This window comes from Protopterus annectens, chromosome 11.part0 (assembly GCF_019279795.1).
Source record: "Protopterus annectens isolate FY-2018-M chromosome 11.part0, PAN1.0, whole genome shotgun sequence".
NCBI lineage: Eukaryota > Metazoa > Chordata > Ceratodontiformes > Protopteridae > Protopterus > Protopterus annectens.
Genome location: NC_056745.1, coordinates 1,146,336,558 through 1,146,357,768, shown reverse-complemented (window position 1 = coordinate 1,146,357,768; position 21,211 = coordinate 1,146,336,558). Strand labels below are relative to the sequence as shown.

The following is a 21,211-nucleotide window of genomic DNA, read 5'->3' as shown; positions in this document are numbered from 1 at the left end:
CATCAGCCCCCCCCCCCCCCGTCACGGTCCCTTCAGTTAACCACATGGTTTTTTCACTTGTAGTGATTCTCACAACATCCAGGCTAGCCTCACCAGTGCAAAGGATTATTCTTGCCTCTCAGAAACTGTCCACAAAAAAGGTCTACAGTAGCAAGTGAAAAAGATTCTCAATTTGGGCCTCCAAACAAGATATTGATCCTTTTTCAGCCTCCATATCAGACATACTCCTTTTTCTAGCTTCACTTTTCCAAGAAGGAGCTAGTTTCTCTACTATAAAGTTGCAACTGGCAGCAATTTTAAATTTTGACATTGGAAGAGATTCTACTTTTTCATCCAAGCTATGTAAACCTTTTATGAAAGGAGTCTTTTTACTTAGGCCTACAGTCTAAGATCCTTCTCCTCCATGGCACCTGACTATTGTCCTCCAAGGTCCCACTCAGTAACCTTTCAAACCAGCTGATTCTTGCAATACAAAATTACCTTGGAAACAGCCTTTCTTGTAGCAATAACCTCTGCAAAAAGGGTATCTGAATTGCAGGCCTTGTCCTCCAAGTCACCATACATTACTTTCAATAAAGATAGGGTATCTTTAAGAACTAACCCTTCTTTCATGCCTAAAGTGGCTATGGAGACGAATATCAACCAGACTATCCAGTTAACCAGTTTTCTTCCCAAACCTTTCCAGCAAGGGTGAATGCATATTGCATCTCCTTGATGTTCATAGGCAACTCTGTTTCTATTTATATAGGACAAAGAAACATCAAGAATGCGAGCAGTTATTCATATCCTTTTCACCCATTTGCTTGGGCCACATAGTGTCTAAGATGATTGTCTCTAAGTGGATTAGGAATTGCATTTCTACCATTTATTATTCAAAAGTTATGCAGCTACCTGAACTCCAAAAGTACATTCTATGAGGTTTATGGCCACTTCATCTGCTTTTTTGCTAGAACTTCCATTGATGAAATTTGTGCTGCAGCAACTTGTCCAGGCATCATACAGTTGTCTAACTATAAGTTAGACATTGTTTCCAGAATTAGAGCATCCTTTGGCTCCACAGTGCAATGGCATATCTTTCCATGAGGGCCACCCAGGGAACTATGTGGCTGGGGACTGACCCAGAAGTGAGGAAGAATGAAATGAACAACATCTGATTTAGAAGTTATGTACTTACCATAACTTGGCATCTGTATTGTCCAGTTTCACTTGTCCTCACATCTCTCCCATCCTAATTGCTTGTAGACACCTAGAGGAACTCAGAAACCCATAGGTTCCTAGTTTGAGCTCCAGAATATGGCTATCTTTTCTTTTAGCTTAACTTTAAAGGATAGGTATTTACTTTTTGGTAAATTGTTCACAAGGTCGAAAACTCACTCTGAGCATTAGAAAGACGTGAGTCTTTATGGGAGAGGGAGGAGCTTGAAGTTTAGATCATAGTCTTGTAAAAGCTGCTGGATCAGATCCAGTGTCAGATCCTGGACCCAGAAGTGAGGAAAAATGGCACTGGACAACACAAATGCCAAGCTATGGTAAGTACATAACTTCTAATTTTCCATAGTGAGAAGAAGTGAAAAGGTTGGGTATTGTAATTAGGTAAATGCTGCAGCAATTGCTTGCATTTATTTTTTTAATTTCCCTACTCACTGATCACATGTTTCTCACAGTCACAGGTTGCAAAGACAAAAGAAAAGGCAGGTCAGTGCTTAATTTCCAGTAAGTTTACTTATTTATTTTGGTTCCGCTCGCAAACCACTCCAAATCTGTGATTAGTGAGGGGAAAAGAAAATGGCAGCGCTGAGAGATGGTTTCACTATCCATGCCATGATTTCTTGCCAGACTAGGCTTCTGATTTTTGAGTGGGCGGTATATATTCTTTAAAACACTGCTGTGGAATTGTTGAACATCCACTGAGTATAGCTAATATTCCAAACCCATTATCTAATAGTATTTAATTCATGTTTTACAATTTTGTCTTATTCCATTATAAAGGACTTCACTATAGGTAAGTTAGTAGTCCATCCTTTTTCATTGCTTTGCAAGAATTTATTATCCATTAATTCAGTCAGAAGCATAGCTAAGGAGGAGCAGCTGCCCCTGGTGCAAGGTGTTATGCAGTGCAATCTGTATTTCCTATCAGTAGGAGTGCAGTACTGGTATTCATTTCTATACCACCATTTCTGACAGACAGTATTGTCTAGACTGAAGCTCTTTTTTTCAATACTTTGTGTGTGGTCTGAGTTGTAGCAGGTGGTTTGCTACATTTTTTATGAGTTTTGCTTCTCACTTAGACACGGGGTTGTGACACAGAGGACCTGGCACACCTACTTAGGAAAGAAGGGAAGAGCACCAGTTTAGAGAAAATACTTTTTTCTTCTGGCTGCTCAGAAAAAAGGAGAAGGGAAGAGTGCTGAGAACAGACTTTATTTTGCTTCTCATCTTAGTGTTGAGTGCCACCAGATTGGGGAGCAGCACCAGGCAGCAGAACAGCCAGCTACAGCTCTGAATTCAGTGTATATACAATTGTCAAATGACTTCTCAATGTTATTTATGATATTACTAATAAGTTTATGTGTAGAGTATACATACAGTTTAACAGTTTTTGATCTGCAGAGGGACTATACAAGCTTTTGATATAGCAGTTACATTTACATACATTAACTAAATTTTGTGCTAGAAGCTTTTGTCAGTTAAAGGACAACAATGGGATTCTGTTATTAAATGCTCAACATCTTTGTCGTTTTACTCCCTATTTACAGTCCCTGCTATAAATAAACAACAATACAGCTTTTAAAATATTTTAAATCGACTGTTTCTCTACACTAGAACAGTATCTTATTGTACTGTGGTGGTTTCACTTTCAAAACACATTTATCCCACCCTGGAAAAGCTTGCTGCAGTCTCCAATTCATTGATGTCATCAAGACCAATGAATACATGTGGTTTTCTGGGCAATTTCCTCCACAAACTGGCATTATCATGACTGTCCTAAAATCTTACCCATGATGTGAGGTCACAGCTCCCTGGTCCTTCCCCTACCCATACAGAAAGTAAAGCCTAGAACAAGGAAACAGTACATGAGTCAAGTCTCCTGCTGTGAGCTGTCAATCACAGCAGGTTGTTGTTGTCTTTCGGCTTTTCCCGGTTAGGGGTTGCCACAACGGAACTCCAGTCTGCTAATGATTGGCAGTAGATTTTCATGCACGCCGAGGTGCCAGCTTGACGTTCAACCTTCAACGAAGGCACGCCCATTTACGCATGTCTTTCGAACACCCACCCAACCGCGGGGAGGACATGCAAACTTCGCACAGAAGGCACTCCCCGCACTCCAGCCGAGAATCGAATGGGAGAACCTCTTGCTGTGAGGCAACAACGCTACCGCTGCACCACCACGGATATGTCAATCACAGCAGGTAATCGCTCAAATTACCCTTAGCACAGCTAGGGAAGTTTGGTGTGAAGGGGAACAGGAGATGAGTCTAAGTAATACAATTCAGGCTTCACAAAAGACTGTAATTTAGCCATTCTTAAAAGAAGCAGCAGTAAAAAGCACTTTGAAAGTCTGTTCTGTGGCATTGGCACTGTTTCTGTTTTAAGTAGTCATTGAACAGCATGAAATGTTACTTAAAACTAACTGACTGAAAGACAGCAGGGTATGCATGTAAAATCAATGCAGTGACAGTAGCTTTAGGAAGAAACAAGCCTTATTTACAGACAAGCACTGCATTGTGGGATACCTAAAGGAAGACTAAACAATCAGGATAATTTCAAGATGCTAGACCCCATGTTGTCAGACTCAGAGGTTTTGTATAAAAATATTTAAAAACTTGTAAATAGTCCCAGAGTGGTGTTGAAATGTAGGACACACCAAACCATGATGAAATAAACATGTTTTATGTCTGTGGGTGCAGTTCTCTTTTAAGTGCATGTCTGCCTATGGGATAACATACCAAAGTTTAAATTACACCACGTACCTGCTGATTGACTATGAAGTTTAATCAGTGTATGCTATTGTGTTCTCAGCATAAGAACTGAATAAAAATACACCTGTTTTATTTTTCCTTAGCAAATAAAAACTTTGAACTGTTTTAGTACAAATGTCATAAGTCAGTTACTAATATAAAAATCAGAGAACGTTTACTGCAAAGAGAAAGTTCTCTTGTATTAATACCACACTTCTTCCTTACTTTCAGAGCTGTGCTGCATTTAAACTTTCACCATCTTTTAATGGAGAAGAAGACACAACATGAGACATTATCACGTAAGCAGAGGGAAAAAGAAAGAGATTTACGTAGTCTGAAAAAATTGGAATTGCATCTCAAATTAATTAATGATGCTTTGGCCCAAATACAATCCCAATATGATAAGGTAAAATTGCAGGTAAGAGTGTTTGAAGTTCTTAATGTGATCATAGCACAAGCTTTTGCTGTCTTATATGTTTATATAAATGTAATGTCTTACTACAGAATAAAAAAACAAAAGAAATTAGCTTTCTTCATGAAAAGAATGTATGTCCTTCATATCGTTTACTGCTGCATTAGCCTTAGCTGTATGAGTCATATCTTGCCAAGACTATAACTGCTGGTCAAGGGTACCTTCCATGCTACTAGACTGTCATGCAACTTGAGCTGAGCTGACTAAAAAAATTGAACCCAGATAACCTGGGCTGTAGTCAAGGCTTTATCCCTGTATGCCACTAGAGGAGCTTAAAAAATACAAACAATAAATGAATAGTTGCAAACAATAAATTTTCTTATGGTGCCATCTGTAGTGGGTCTGCTGCTGATTTTTTCCTTTTCAAGAGCCCTTTCACTGGCTAATGCTTTGCTTTACCTGAATCTACAGGGCTTGTGTATCTCTGAAAAGTGCAACTAACTATCCAGCCCAGTATAAGGACTTGCCCCGTGATTCCTATTTTTGCAGCCATTCACATAGCTAAGTTCTTTTCTTAATGCAAGACATTAGAAAGTTCCAGTGTATGCTTCCATTTGACTTATTTATTTTTACTATATTCCAGCTACCAGCTTGCAGTACAAATACTTAAGGAAGTGCCCGGTTTGCTAACACCATATGGGTAATGCCCATTGCAGGGACTGACTTTGGAAAAGGAGGAGGTAAGAGTTCATGGAGCCTGTCTTGGCAACTGACTTGCTTTGTCCGCAAAACTTGCCATGGGCTCACAGCCAAATTGAGCAGGACAGTACTGATGCCTCAGGAGTAGTCTCTCAATCCTACAGTGACACACATAATTTTCAGTTACTGGGGCCAACCTTGCTGCAGCCTCTTTGTCTCCTTTCTAAATAACAAATGCAACTGGTATTTTGTCCTGATCTCCCCACAGGGAGAGTCCGTGATGGATGCAGTGGTCCACAATTAGCCACTGGGTATCCTGTGTGCCTTTTGCCCTTTACCACTAATGAACAAATTCTTACTGAAAACAAGGCAGTGCAAGGTGAGGGTGATCTGGTGATCTTTGTTGCTCTCTTTTGGCCCCGACAGACATGGTTCCCCTACATATGGCTTCCTCTAGTACATCCCCCATGCATGTTGGATCATTATCCAGATCTGCTAACTCACCTGTATGGACTGCTACCTTAGGATCAGAAGTCCATGAAGTTAACCGTGTGGTTCCTCCAGTTTTAACCATAGCCAGAGATAAAAGGCTTCCCCCCTGCAATAGGTACTGCACTTTCTGCTTCACAGAAACTGTTGACTAGGAAAGTTTACCACAGTAACTGGAAGAGATTTTCAATTTGGGCCTAGTCCGAAGGTCTACCCCACTTTTAAGTACCAGTCCCTGTCTGATCTCTGAAAAAGGCTCCAGTTTTGCAACTATTAATGTTCAGTTGGTGGCTCTGTCTATTTCCTCTCTCAAGATCTCAAAAGTGTTCCTCAAAGGCACATTTTTGTTAAAACCTCCCATTAGAGACACAGCATCCTCATGGAACATTGCCATTCTGTTACAAGCTTTAACCCAGGCTCCCTGTGAACTGGCTAACACAGAAGATTTAAAATTTCTTACATGGAAAACTATTTTCCCAGTCGCAGTAACATCTCAGAACTACATCAAAGCCACCTTATCTGATTTTCCACAAAGACAGGGTTTCCCTTAGAACTAACACATTTTTTATTCTTAAGGTGGCATCAGATACTAATTTAAACTAATGTACACATCTTCCTGTTTTCTTTCCAAGGTACTCATACAAAGGAGAATACCTTGACGTTTGTTAGATTTTCACAGACAACTCAGATTCTATATTCACAGAACAAAAGATTTCAGAAAGAAAGCTCAATTATTCATTTACTTTAACAAGCCAAAATTGGGAAAAGCAGTTTCTAAAGTAACCCAATCCAGATGGATCTTAAATTGCTTTTCCTTTGTATATCATAAGAAAAATGTGCCTTTAGCAAATAAACCAAAAAGCACATTCAACAAGACCAGTTTCTACTTCAACAGCCTTCAACAAAAGATTATCCATTGATGTCATCTGTGCAGTAGCCACATGAGCAACTGTATACATCTTTGTGTCTCACTGTAAGTTGGACATACAGTCAAGATCATGTTCATCCTTTGGTACTACCATATTTAGTAATGTCCTCCCCTGATACCACGCAGTCTGACTGTTTTGATTCTGACCCACATGTTTGAATGGATGGAAACAGACAACATTCAATACAAAAGTTATGTACTTATCATAACATTAGATCCATGTTGTCTGATTTTCATCAGTTTCAAACTCCCCCCTCCTACCTCCTTCCAATTTGTCACCTGTGATTTCTAGATGATTCAGTGGATCTTATTCCTTGTCTCTGCAAAGTCACACTTGACTGAAATACTTTTCGTTTTCTATTTCAGATCACCAAGTTTATGATTTCTCTCTGGCAAAGGATTTCTTTTCCCTAAGTAAATTTGATGATGTATTAAGCATTAGTAGGGGCAAACCTGATCTGAGTATCTGAAGTACAACCTAGAGAACTAAGGGTAGGGGAGGAGTCAGAGCTCTGGAAATGTTAATCTTCGAGATCAGCGCCAGTCAGATCCTGTCATGTCCTACAACCCACATGTTTGAAGCAGATGAAAATCAGACAACATGGATTTAACATTATGGTAAATACATAACTTTTGTGTATTGGGAACCTTTCCCAGGAGATTCTAGCCATCACTTCTGAAGATTTGCCTGACTATTCTTCTATGGAGGCAGTCAGTAGTCATTTATCTCAACAGCTGACTGTGTGGATGGCCATCACACAGGACAAATTGGGTTCAAGAAATCAGACTCAGGGGCTCCACCATACCATTTTCCAAAGGCCACCAAAACAAAAGTTGACACTACTAAACATATCACCCCAACAGCTGTGAACAGCTCACCTGGAGGTCTCTATCCTACTTCAAAAAGAGCCATTCAGGAGGTTCTACCAGATCAGAGAGGGTCAGAAGTTTATTCAAAATTCTTTTTCATTCCAAAGAAGAACAAGGACTTCAGACCATTTCTGGATCTCACTGATGTAAGTTTCTTTCTGAAAAAGACAATAGGGTTTAACATTCTCACTGTTGCAGTAGCCTTTGGTTATATAGCATGCATCCTGCCTGGGAAACAACAGCTAGCCTGCTTCACAAAGCTCTGGCTCCCTCCCTCACCTACACTCTGATTGCTCATTCGTTAGCTCCATGGAGGCAAATCAGCTGTCAGAGTGTAGACAATTTCATTACTTTATTTACACCTCAAGAAGAAGCAAATCTGAGCCTTCAGCGGAGCAGCAATTGACTTCAAGCTTCATTTCTGATAGATAAATCCCCATGGAGGAGCCCTTCTACACAGAAATGATTGCCCTTTTTAGAAAATATTCATATATTTTATTTTCTGACTAAAAGCAGCATTTCCCATATAAAAGTTTTTTTGGATGGTACTACTATTGTAATATTAGGGCTTATTTTAATATACTGGGGGCTAATTTTGTGATAAAATTGCACTGCTTAAGAGTACTTTTATTTGTGGTGACAAGTTTTAAGAATCAGTATATTTTCAAGGCAGGACATGTCTTTTTTTCAGTGGAATGCTTTTGCACACTTTGTAACAACTTGCCTTCAGTTCTTTCTGTCAGGGCACTTCAGAAAAGGTTGATTTGAGTGCTGACAGGGATTTTTATGTACTAGATTGTGCTTTACCTTTGAAAGGGACTGTGTGTGGGAAGAGCACGATTGTGTGCTGAGTGTAAACACTTGTCTAAAAGCTTATCAACCAACCAATTCCAGTAGTGCATACTGGCAATCAGACTTCTTCCTAGGCTGCAACATTGATACATAGTGTGGTCTTGCTGGTTCATCTCCTGCCATACCTAACAAGAAAAAAAAAAAGACAGTAAGGAGCTCTTGCCACCACAGTTTCTACTTCTACAGCCTTCAACAAAAGATTATCCATTGATGTTATCTGTGCAGTAGCCACATGAGCAACTGTATACATCTTTGTGTCTCACTATAAGTTGGACGCACAGTCAAGATCATGTTCATCCTTTGGTTCTACCATATTTAGTAATGTCCTCCCCTGATACCACGCAGTCTGACTGTTTTGATTCTGACCCACGTTTGAATGGATGGAAATAGACAACATTCAATATAAAAGTTATGTACTTATCATAACATTAGATCCATGTTGTCTGATTTTCATCTGTTTCAAACTCCTCCCTCCTACCTCCTTCCAGTTTGTCACCTGTGATTTCTAGATGATTCAGTGGATCTTATTCCTTGTCTCTGCGCAGTCACACTTGACTGAAATACTTTTCGTTTACTATTTCAGATCACCAAGTTTGTAATTTCTCTCTGGCAAAGGATTTCCTTTCCCTAAGTAAATTTGGTGATGTATTAAGCATTAGTAGGGGCAAACTTGATCTGAGTATCTGAAGTACAACCTAGAGAACTAAGGGTAGGGGAGGAGTCAGAGCTCTGGAAATGATAATCTTCGAGATCAGCGCCAAAGTCAGATCCTGTCATGTCCTACAACCCACATGTTTGAAGCAGATGAAAATCAGACAACATGGATTTAACATTATGGTAAATACATAACTTTTGTGTATTGGGAACCTTTCCTAGGAGATTCTAACCATCACTTCTGAAGATTTGCCTGACTATTCTTCTATGGAGGCAGTCAGTAGTCATTTATCTCAACAGCTAACTGTGTGGATGGCCATCACACAGGACAAATTGGGTTCAAGAAATCAGACTCAGGGGCTCCAACATAACATTTTTCCAAAAACCACCAAAACAAAAGTTGTCACTACTAAACATATCACCCCAACAGCTGTGAACAGCTCACCAGGAGGTCTCTATCCTACTTCAAAAAGAGCCATTCAGGAGGTTCTACCAGATCAGAGAGGGTCAGAAGTTTATTCAAAATTCTTTTTCATTCCAAAGAAGAACAAGGACTTCAGACCAGTTCTGGATCTCACTGATGTAAGTTTCTTTCTGAAAAAGACAATAGGGTTTAACATTCTCACTGTTGCAGTAGCCTTTGGTTATATAGGATGCATCCTGCCTGGGAAACAACAGCTAGCCAGCTTCACAAAGCTCTGGCTCCCTCCCTCACCTACACCCTGATTGCTCATTTGTTAGCTCCATGGAGGCAAATCAGCTGTCAGAGTGTAGACAATTTCATTACTTTATTTACACCTCAAGAAGAAGCAAATCTGAGCCTTCAGCGGAGCAGCAATTGACTTCAAGCTTCATTTCTGATAGATAAATCCCCATGAAGGAGCCCTTCTACACAGAAATGATTGCCCTTTTTAGAAAATATTCATATATTTTATGTTGTGACTAAAAGCAGTATTTCCCATATAAAAGTTTTTTTGTATGGTACTACTATTGTTATATTAGGGCTTATTTTAATATACTGGGGGCTAATTTTGTGATAAAATTGCACTGCTTAAAAGTACTTTTATTTGTGTTGGCAAGTTTTAAGAATCAGTATATTTTCAAGCCAGGAAATGTCTTTTTTTCAGTGGAATGCTTTTGCACACTTTGTAACAACTTGCCTTCAGTTCTTTCTGTCAGGGCACTTCAGAAAAGGTTGATTTGAGTGCTGACAGGGATTTTTATGTACTAGATTGTGATTTACCTTTGAAAGGGACTGTGTGTGGAAAGTGCACGACTGTGTGCTGAGTGTAAACACTTGTCTAAAAGCTTATCAACCAGCCAATTCCAGTAGTGCATACTGGCAATCAGACTTATTCCTTGGCTGCAACATTGATACATAGTGTGGTCTTGCTGGTTCATCTCCTGCCATACCTAACAAGAAAAAAAAAAAGACAGTAAGGAGCTCTTGCCACCACAGCAGGCAAAGACAGTGCCTCAACCATTAGTGGGTAACTCTGTAGTGGCCAACCATTGTTCCTCAAACCACTTGCATGTTACTCCAGGTTACTCTGGTGTAGTCCCTTCAGCTACCTTGGCCTGATCATCCATGTCCATTGTGGCTGATCCAGTGACCTATCCAGGCATGGGAGAATCATCTTCTTTGGGTCTGGGAGATACTCCATGAAGTTCATCTCAGGGTAGCTGGAGAAAGAGACCTCTTACCAGGGGTAAAGTGCCAACCCCTATTTGGTCGTCTTCCAGGGATGTCCTTGCAAAGTATAAATAAAACGTTAGACGTTGCTCATCTGATGACATGGTGTCTGTTCATAAAGATGATTTCCGTAACTTAGCCATGAAGTTATTGTAGGCTGTTAATACTGAAACTCAGAAATCCTTACTGTAGTAAATCTCAATAAAGAAATTCCCAAGGAACGTTTGTCAGAAGATTCTAACTTTGACAGAGACAGGGCTTTTTCTGTAGGAGATTCTGAAGCCCATAGCTTTAATTCAGAGGAAAGCTAGTCCTCTCCACCTTCCTTGGAGGAATTTTCCTTTTTAGCATCTATTTCCAAGATGAACAAAATATTTTTTTAGGAAGAAGTTGATGTTCACTCTCAAATGAGGAGATATTGTGGTGCAAATGGATATACATCATATTACACCCTTGTACTATTTAGCCAGCCTTGGAAAGATGTGTTTAATGCTTCCTGTAATAACCCTGGCTATCATACTTCAGTCCCTAAAAGGCCGATAGACTGCTTAAAGTACCTCAAGCTAATACATTCTTGTTTTCTCATCTTAGATTAGGCCCAGATGCCATTTTGACCTATTCACTAACTGGAAACAGACTTTTAGTCAATACTACTCCTTCCCCTGCGGATAAAAAATGTAAGGTATTGGACAAATTTGGTAAAAAGATTTTTTCTTCCTCCTCTTTAGAATACAAAATTCTCAGCTACCAAGCTGATGTGTGGAAGTTTATTCTTAGCTGGGTAGACAGTTTGAGGGAATTCTGTGTCACTCTTCCATCAGTTGGTAGCTCCTGTCTGAATTCCATCATTTCTAATCTGTCCCAACTATATAAATATGCTTCTCCCCACAAAAATATTTAATTCTTCTTAGAAATTTTTTCTGAAAAGGAAAATTCCTCTAAGGCACGTGGAGAGGACTAACTTTCCTCTGAATCAAAGTTTTAGGATTGGGAATCTGCAGGAGAAGTCCTGTCTCTGTCAATGTCAGAATCTTCTGACAAACTTTCCACTGCCAAAGCTACAGTATTAAGGATGTATGTCTGAGTATGTGTTTAAATGTTTGCTGATGAAGTAAAGTCCAAGATTTTAAAATCATAGGATCATTGGATCATAGAAGATTACTAGACTAATGGCTCTGGGGTCTTTACAAGCCTAGCCAAGATTTTATCCCCATAAAGAAACCCAGTCAGCACCTGCCGCCCTGTCAGTGAGGGACACAGGTGGAATCCCTGGGACAAATTTCTGGTTACCCATCCACTCATCAAGGTTGTGCTTGAAGAGGATCAGTGACTTTCTTTGTTTGACCTGTATGGGGAGTCTATTCCAGAGACGGGGCAGCGTCTGGGAGACAAACCTGTTTTTCCAGCAGGTTTTATTAATGTCACATATTAGATTTAAGCCTTTTGATTGAGTACTATGCGAGGAGATAGACTTTTGGATATGGAGCATCTCTAGTAGCACAGGGTCTGAGTTTGCCTTGTAGGCGAGACACAGATCACCTCTGAGCAATCTGTACGATACAGAGTAGAGTGACATGATTTGAGCCTGTCCACATAGGACAGATGTTGGAGGCCAGGGATTCTCTTTGTGAGGTATTTCTGTGCCCTTTCCAGTTGGTGCAGGTGTTTGAAGTGGTACATACCAAATGGAGCATTGTACTCAATTATTGGCCTAATGAGGGAGTAGTACAGAGAAGTAATAACCTCCTTTTTTTCTGGATGCAATCCCTTTAGTTATGAGATGAACCAAGTAAAAGGCTCTTCTGACCACTGCTGCTACATGATGGTCAAATGTGAGACTGTTGTCAACTTGTGTACCCAGGTCTCTCACCAGAAGTTGTGTGCTTAGGGGGTTTCTGTTAATGTGGTAATCAGTAGGGGCCATGTTTTTGCCAAATGGTATGATAATACATTTTTTTGCATTTAACTTAAGGCCATCACTTTGATACCAGTTATTTGTTGCTGTGAGACTCTCTTGAAGTATGTTAACATCATTTGGGGAGTCAGTGACAGCACCTAACTTGCAGTCATCCACAAACTTCATCAGCCACAGGCCTTTTGTCTTTGCCTGGACGTCTGAGAAGTAGATGTCAAACAATAGAGGTCACAGGGCAGATCCCTGGGGACACCACTAGTGGCAGGTCTGCTGTTGGAGGTGGTGACACCTATTTTGACCTTGTGGGTCCTATCAGTGAGCCAGCTGGCCACCCATCTGATGAGATAGGGATTTACACCAAGTTGTGTTAGTTTTTCGATGATGTCCCGAAGTGGTGAATTGTGTCAAAGGCTTTGACCAAGTCAAGGTAAGCCGTGTGTACTGACTTTCCCTCATCCAGTGCATTGGTGACAGTCTCAAAAAAATCAATTGGATTCAACAGGCAAGATCTGCCCTTGACAAATCCAAACTGGATGGGGTCAAGTGCTTGGAGATTGCTTATGTCCTTGTTTATGAGGTCCATAATAATATGCTCCATGGACTTACAGATCAAACTTTTCAAGCTAATGGGGTGATAGTTTCCAGGGTTTAAACTCGTTTGGCCCTTCTACTTCTTGGATACGTAAACAGTTTGATAAAAGAGGGAAATTAATTCAGATAGTTTCTAAGAATTTTTAAGTCCCCCATTAGAAATCAGCCTCTACTCCAAGAGGGGAAAACATACTGGACCTGATCATCACCAACATGGGGACTCTATGCTCCAGACCAGAAGTGTATCCCTCACTGGTAAGATCAGACCATAAACTAATCTCACTGGATATTCACATCCCGACCCCACCCCCTGCCCAGAAAACCACAGTGAAAAACTTCTCTAAAGCAAATTTCACACTCCTCAAAACCGAGGTGGAATCCTTCAAAGCCCCCGGGCCTGTGGAAAATATGGCCCAGACCGCAGAATCCTTTATAAACGCATTCTATGAACACCTTCAGGAATGCATGGATCATGCGATCCCAAATAAAACCAAGACCCAATCCTCCAAAGGCAGGCGTCCTGTCTGGTGGACCCCAGCCATAAACAAACTATACAATAGAAGGAGGAAGCTACTAAATAATAGAGCAGAATCCCAAAAAGGGAAGGCATCACTGATCAGTATTAGCAAAAAACTACGGGCACTCATAAAATTGTCTAAGGCCAGCTTCGAGAGAAAAATTGCACAGGACACTAAGGATAATCACAAGGCTTTCTTTAGTTATGTTAGGAACCTGGGTGGTAATTCCCAGATATGCTCAGAATTAGTCCATAATGACAAAAAATACACTGAACCCACAGACATTGCCAACATCCTAGCTGACCGGTTCAGCGCAAACTTCTCCCCCCCCTCCCCACCAAAAGGGCAAATATCTATCCCAGCAGAGTGCTGCCCCCCTGACATCTCAGATGCTCAGGTAAGAGCCGCCCTCTCCAAAGCAAAAAACACAGCATCAATGGGACCAGACGGTGTCCCGGGCTGCGTCCTACATGAACTCCAAGAAGAGCTAAACCCAAACATAAAACTGCTGTTCAATCTCAGCCTTACTACATGATATGTGACCAAAGAGTGGCGTACAGCAACAGTGGTCCCTCTCCATAAAGGTGGTGCCTCAACGGATCCTGGAAACTATCGCCCCATAAGCCTGACTAGCTTGGTCTGCAAAGCTATGGAAAGGATCATCATGGACCTCATAAATAAAGATATTGGGGACCTACAGACACTGGATCCTACCCAGTTCGGCTTTGTTAAGGGCAGATCCTGCCTCTTAAACCTGGTTGATTTCTTTGAAACAGTCACCAAGGCCATTGATGAGGGGAAGGTGGTCCACACAGCCTACCTGGACCTCGCAAAAGCCTTCGATACAATACCCCACTTGGGCATTATAGATAAACTCACCAGCTTAAATATAAACCCCTATGTCACTAGATGGATTGCAAACTGGCTCAAGGACAGAACCCACATGGTTAGAATTGCTGGAGCCATGTCAGACTCCAAACCAGTTACAAGTGGTGTCCCACAAGGCTCAGTCCTGGGACCTCTCTTGTTCGGTATATATTTCTCGGAGTTACAGGCCAACACGGAAGGACTGTGGCTGACCAAGTTCGCAGATGACTGCAAACTGGGCGCCATAATCGACTCTCCAGCCGACACAAGCATCCTCCAAAAGGGCCTCATAGAAACAGACAACTGGTGCCAGAGCCATGGCCTCAAGCTAAATGCCAAAAAGTGTATAGTCATACCCTTTGGCAAAAACAAAGTGCCCACAAATGACCACATAGGTGGTAATCCATTAAGTACAGAAGAAGTAATTAGGGACCTGGGGACCCAAGTTGATAGCAATCTCTCATTTGACAACCACGTGGCCAAAGTGGTTAGAAAAACATTTTATATAGCCCACCTAATCATGAAGGGATTCACATCTAGATCAGGGGACGTCATCGTGCCTCTTTACTCATCCCTCATCAGGCCCATAATTGAGTACAATGCCCCTTTTGGGATGTACCTTAGCAGACACCTGCAGCAACTGGAAAGACCCCAAAAGTACCTCACCAGGAGGATCAAAGGGCTCAAACAGATGCCATATGCAGCCCGGTTAAAGAAACTCCAGCTCTACTCAGTGGCATACCGCCTGTTCAGAGGCGATCTGTGCCTGACGTATAAAGCCATGTCCAACCCGGAATTAATGGACATGCTGCACCTCAGAAAATCCAAATCCCATCGAGCTACGCGCTCGAGAGACTTGAACCTCAGCACTGAAATAAATAGGACATGCTGGAGGGACAGATTCATAACCCAGAGGCTCCCTTCACTCTGGAATAAAATCCCAGTCCAGATTAGGCAGAGTCCCTCATTGACTCTCTTCAAGAGGAATCTTGATGAGTGGATGGGAGATTGTAGGTTTACCCCGGGTATCACTTCTGTGTCACTGTTAGACAGAGGCACAGTATACTAACCTCGAAAAATGGCATAGCAAAATAAATTTAAAATGGGTGGTGAAAGCCAAACACATTCTGGCTAGGCTTATAAATGCCCTAGGGCAGATAGCCTAGTATGAACCTATGAACCTATGAACCTATAAGCAATCCATGTCACCTCATGGCAAGCAGGGAACAAAAAAAAAAAAAAAAGAAAGAGCTGGCAGGAGAGGATCAACAAAAAAACAGGAATCCTTTCAGAAATAGGGGCAGTCTAATCCTTTAGAATGAGTATGTAAACAATCTTTCATCTCTCCTCTCCCTGCCTGCCCCTGTCTCTAAAGCTGTCCCAGAAACTGGCTCTCAGTATTCCTCTTTGGCAACCAATAGTATCAAACTCTTGAGTGAAAAAATGGGTACAGTAGGGTACAGATGCCACTGGATAGAAATACATAATTTCAGGGGAATTTCTTCCCATCCCCTGAACAAATAGAGTTTATTCCTCAGGTTATTTAGCACTTGCTGATCCTAAGAATCATAAAACCAGAACCAGTGCTTTTAAATCAAAGGGGGAAACACTTCTACAACAAAATATTTCTGATTCCAGAGAAAGAGCTTTCATGAGAATATTTCTAGATCTTTCTTTTCTCAAACTGTTTGTGAAAGTGCCAAAATTCAAAATATTTACTCTTCAGACTCTGTCTGTCATCCCTCTTTGGAGTTTTTATGGTAGCATTAGCTCTAAAGGATGCTTATATTTAAATTAACATTGCCACAGGCTTGGGGAAATTTCTCAGATTCTCTGTCTCAGTCACATTATCAGTTCTCTGCATTAACCTTTGGGTTATTTATAGCTCCAAGGGTGTTTACAAAGTGTATAGTTCATGTGAGAGTGCAATCCAGATTGCAGTGGATTCACATATTTTCTGATTTAGATGGCTTGCGTATGCTTGCAGAGTTGTTTTCCAAATGTCAGGTGTCCTTAAAATTAGTCTCTGCTCTCCTTATCAGTGTGGAGAAGTTCATCATTCACACTGCCTTAGTGGCATTTTGGGCTGTCTTCCAAGTAACAAATGCTTAGACTCCCTCTTCCTGTGACAGTTGATTGGCCAAATATATCCTGGAAGGGAAGTCTTCAGCTGTCACTGGAAGTAAATGTTCAGTCTTTTTTTTTGCCAGCCAGAGAAGAAAGTCCTCTTCTGATTCTTCACAGGATCCAGTGCTGATTTTTCCATCTTACTGCTAAGATAATCCCCATTTGGGGACCCCTTCCTCTCATGTTGTTATTAGATTTGTTATTCTCTCTCTCTCTCTCTCTCTCTATATATATATATATATATATATATATATAAATATTTTATTTCTGTCAGTATTTGCAGTCATTCCTGTGGGCATATCTACTTGTAGCAGTATTTATTTGGCTTCTGTCTTTGGGCAAATGCTTATTTTTACTGTTTCTGAGAAAACTTTCAGTATTGCTTACAAAAGTGCAATGTATCTGGGTGCTGTTAAACTCTAGGTGATGTCTTGTGCAGTCAGAACCGCAAATTAATCACTCCTGTCTTTACTGTTGTTACTCTGCTTTATTTTCATCTTTTGACAGGAAAATATTGCAGAACTTGGATTGTTTCAGCATTTATATATTACCTACTGCTTTGCGTGTTTTTAGCATGGGATTGCTATTTTACTGTGAATGGAGTTTATTTGAATGTACTGTGAAGATATTACTCTGACAAGAAAATACAGTTTAAATTGCTATTAAATGTTATTTTATAGCAATTTAACATGGTTAAGTATGTCAAGCTAATTTTTAACACTGGTTTGGCACATTGGGTGCTTTGATATTTGGACTTTGTTTACTGGAAATTCTTTAATTTCTGTCAATTGTAAAAGAATTCTGAACACATTTCAAATTGTTTTTGTGATAATAGCACAGTTTGGCAGAGTTTAGTTGTATGAGGACATACTTATTACTAGAAACGTTAACTGCTTATTGTGATACATAATCAAGTACTGTTGGTTTATTATTCTGTCTGGTTTTCTCTTCCCTGACTTGATGGATCCTTACTCTGGTACCCCCATCATGTCCTGTTGCACCTAAAAAGAAAAAAAACTAAAGTAAAAGTATGCCTCAGCCTGTGTTTAGTCATTGTATTGGGACAACTGCTTGACCAGCAAACCACTTACCATTTATCCCATGTCCCTCTAGTGTAGCTTTGCCGACCACTGTGGAACAAAGTTTAGACACATTCTCCAGTGCTGTTCCAGTACATGGCTTGGGTATGGGAGAACCACCACTTTTAGGTATAAGAGTAGTCTGGGGTAAAAGACTCCTTGCCAGACACAACACTGTCCCCAGATATTTTTTCTAGTAGTAAAGTTAACATGAAAAAGAAACAGAAGCTTCATCGTACAGCTGATATAGCTGTTTATAAGTCGGATGTGGTTTCCCTGGCTAAAAGTGTTCTGCAGATAGCTAATTCTGGTAGTTGAATTCCCAGGTATGGTAATAGTGCTACTTTGTCTACAATCATTTTTGTTGTTTCAGCGAATATGAGGATTTGATGAGGACAATTGTGATTTCCCTGTTGACCCTAAACTGAGTCACTCTTATTCTTTGGAAGGTGAGCCTGAGGATACGTCCAAGTAATTGTTTACTTTACATCAGATGATTGCTAGATTTAGTTATGTTTATGCTTGGCAGTAGTCGGAAAGTACCCCAGAGCTAGGCAGGTTATATGACCTTATAGAGGATGAGATGCCCATTTCTGTGGCTATTACCCCTCTTTTACTGGCCTTGGAATATGTTTATAAAGCTGCCTGTAAGAAACCACTGTCAGTCCCTAAAAAGGCTACAAGAAGATATAGGGTCACCTTGGATATGACAGGTCTCTTTTCTGATTTGACTGCTGACCTATCTGTGGTCTCCCCAACTGTCCTCTCAAATAAAATGATGATTGCTAGATTTAGTGATGTTTTTACTTGATGTTTTTACTTGGAAGTTGTCAGAAAATGCCATAGAATTAGGCAGGGTATGACCTCATAGAGGATGAGATGCCCAGTTCTGTGGCTATTCCCCCTCTCTTTCCGGCCTTGTAATATGTTTATAAAGCTGCTTGCAGGACACCAGTATCCATTCCAATAGTCCATAAAATAGCTCATAGAAAATATAGGGTGTCCTTGGATATGACAGGTCTCTTTTATGATTTGACTGCTGAACCAGCTGTGGTGTCCCCAGCTGTCTTCTCAAATAAGATGTCCTTGGCTTCATTTAGTCCAGTACTCCCTGATAAAGATGGAAATGGTTAGATCTTCAGGGTAAAAAAGATGTTGTTCTAGTAATCTAACCTTTAGAATGTTAAATTATCTAGGCTATATATGGAAATTTATTTTACAGTGTGCATATAGTTTGGATTGTTTTGCTGCATGCTTATCTGTTGAGCAAAAATCTTATATGAATGAAATAGTTGCTAATTTGACTGAGGTTCTGAAACATGCTTTGAGAGCTGTGCCTGAATGTACAGATACATTCTCGAGAAATGCTGGATCTTCTGTTGTATTAAGACACCATGCTTGGTTATGTAATCATAACTTGTCTGATGATTTAAAAGCCAAAATTTTGAATGCATTTTTAAGTTCTGAATTGGTGTTTGGGCCATCTGTTGCACAGATTCTCAAAGAATGGGATGACAGAGGCAAATTAATACAAGGGGTATGTGGATGATTCATGTATGTAAGTTCTCCCTAAACAAGGCATCTTCCATCAAATGGCAGAAGAAACAAAAATCCAGCTAAACAAAAGTCAGGTATCCCAATGGAAATGGCAGGAGGATACTTCTTTGAAACCAAACAAGAGGGTTTCCATTCTGAAAAAGAATCAACTCCACTGCAAAAGAATGACTATGCAGAATCGCAGAGCACCCCCTCCTACTCCTCTTCCTTCTTCTCCTAGGCTGTCTCTCTCAACCATGTAGCCTGGCCACAAATAGTGTCTGGGACAAATGGGTTCTGAGAATAATTTAGAGAAGATGCACTTGGCAGAGGATAAAAAATCCTCCCTCTTTCAGGAGGATTCCCCCACACCCACCAGATAAGACAGAGCTGCTTCTGCCAGTGCTACACCTCATGGTAGAAACAAGGGTTATAGAACCAGTGCCTGTGATACAGAATGGCAAAGAAATTTACTCCAGAATTTATTATTTATTTGTTGCCTTTTGTTTACCAGGATAGTCTGACTGGGAACTCAGGCTTATTTTCAATAGAGGCCTGGGGAGAGAAACTCCATTACAGATACAACAATTACAAAGAATTTACATAGAAATGATTATTGTTGAATCTTTTTTTTTTACAAAAAGAGCAGTACTGGAGACCCATCCTACATTTGTTCTTTATAAACATCTTTGTAAACGTTCTGAAATTCAAAATGCTCACCTTCCAGTCAGTCCTAACATTGCTTCCAGACCACTGTTTTGTGGTGACTCTAAACCTCAAGGACACTTATCATCATATTTCTCTTGCTTCCAATTTCAGTAGATTTTTGAGATTTGCTATGTCTGCCCTTAAATTATCATTTTTCTGTATTATCCTTTGGGCTAGCTGATACACCTTCAGTATAGTACAAAGTGTCTGGCTTCAGTGGTTGCCTATTGCAGAAACCTAGGCATCCATATTTTTCCTTATTCCAATGACTTGTTGATTTGTGAGGATTCTGTATCTAGGTGCTTGGAGACCTTAGGCAGGGTCGCATTCCATTTCCACCTGTGCTTCAAACTGGACCTTCAAAAGTCCTTCCTCGCACCCTGTCAAGGAACTGCTTTCTTGGGCTGTTGTACAGACACAGGAAAAAGGATGGTTTTCATGCCAGAAGACAAAGTTCTAACTTATCAGAGCAATGTGAAGTTGTTCTTTCTTACAGATGGGTTTGGAGCCCGATCCTCGGCTCCGAGTCAGCCTACTACAAAGCTCGAGGTCTTCAGACAGCTCTAGGCCAAGTCCCTATCCCATGATGCACCAAGAGTTACCTCAGATCTAGTTTGCCCCTGCAATAGACCAGAGGCTTCCAAGCACAGCTCAGCCAGTATAGCTTTTTTCTTATAAAACGTTCTAAAAATTGTTTATTCCATTTATAGTTAGTGATAGTTTTTCATAGCTTTTCATAGTTATATCTTTGATAAGTATTTAGTATTATAGTTCTCTCCTTTTTGGCCTTCGTTTTTTATAGGCCTTTAATAATCCCTTCCCTTATTGGTGTACCTTTATAACATAGCTTTGCAGTTTAAATAGGATTGCTAAACTTAGTGTGTGAGTGCTTTGAATAGTTTACAACCCATTTGTTTTTTTAGAGCTTATCACTGTAGCTTAACTTTCTAAATTTGTCTGTGTCTGTGTGTGTGTCTGTCTGTGTGTGTGTGTGTGTGTGTGTGTGTGTGTGTGTGTGTGTGTGTGTGTGTGTGTGTGTGTGTGCACGCGTGTGTGTATTCTCTTAAAAACTACAGTCTGTTATTTTATAGTAGAATTTTTGATACTGCAGTCTTTAATATGGCTAACCAGGAGAAAGACAAGCATTCTAAGTCTGGCTTTAAGAAGTGTCCAAAATGTGGACAAAAGATGTCTGTGACAGGTAGTCACGTTAATTGTGTGTATTGTCTTGGAGCCTTGCACTTGCAAGAAAGCTGCTCCATTTGCCATTCTTTTTCCCCTAGATCCTTCACGAGAGAAAAATAAAACAGAGGA

General features: G+C 40.4%; 1 protein-coding gene across 1 annotated transcript in view; it reads left to right on the top strand.

Moving 5' to 3' along the window:
- The window catches only part of CCDC146 (coiled-coil domain containing 146), a 4,019,163-nt gene that overhangs the window by 2,336,816 nt on the left and 1,661,136 nt on the right, over positions 1 to 21,211 (top strand). The window contains exon 9 of the mRNA XM_044088498.1: positions 4,191 to 4,377. Coding sequence (XP_043944433.1) covers positions 4,191 to 4,377 — 187 coding nt within the window. The remainder of the gene's footprint in view (positions 1 to 4,190; positions 4,378 to 21,211) is intronic.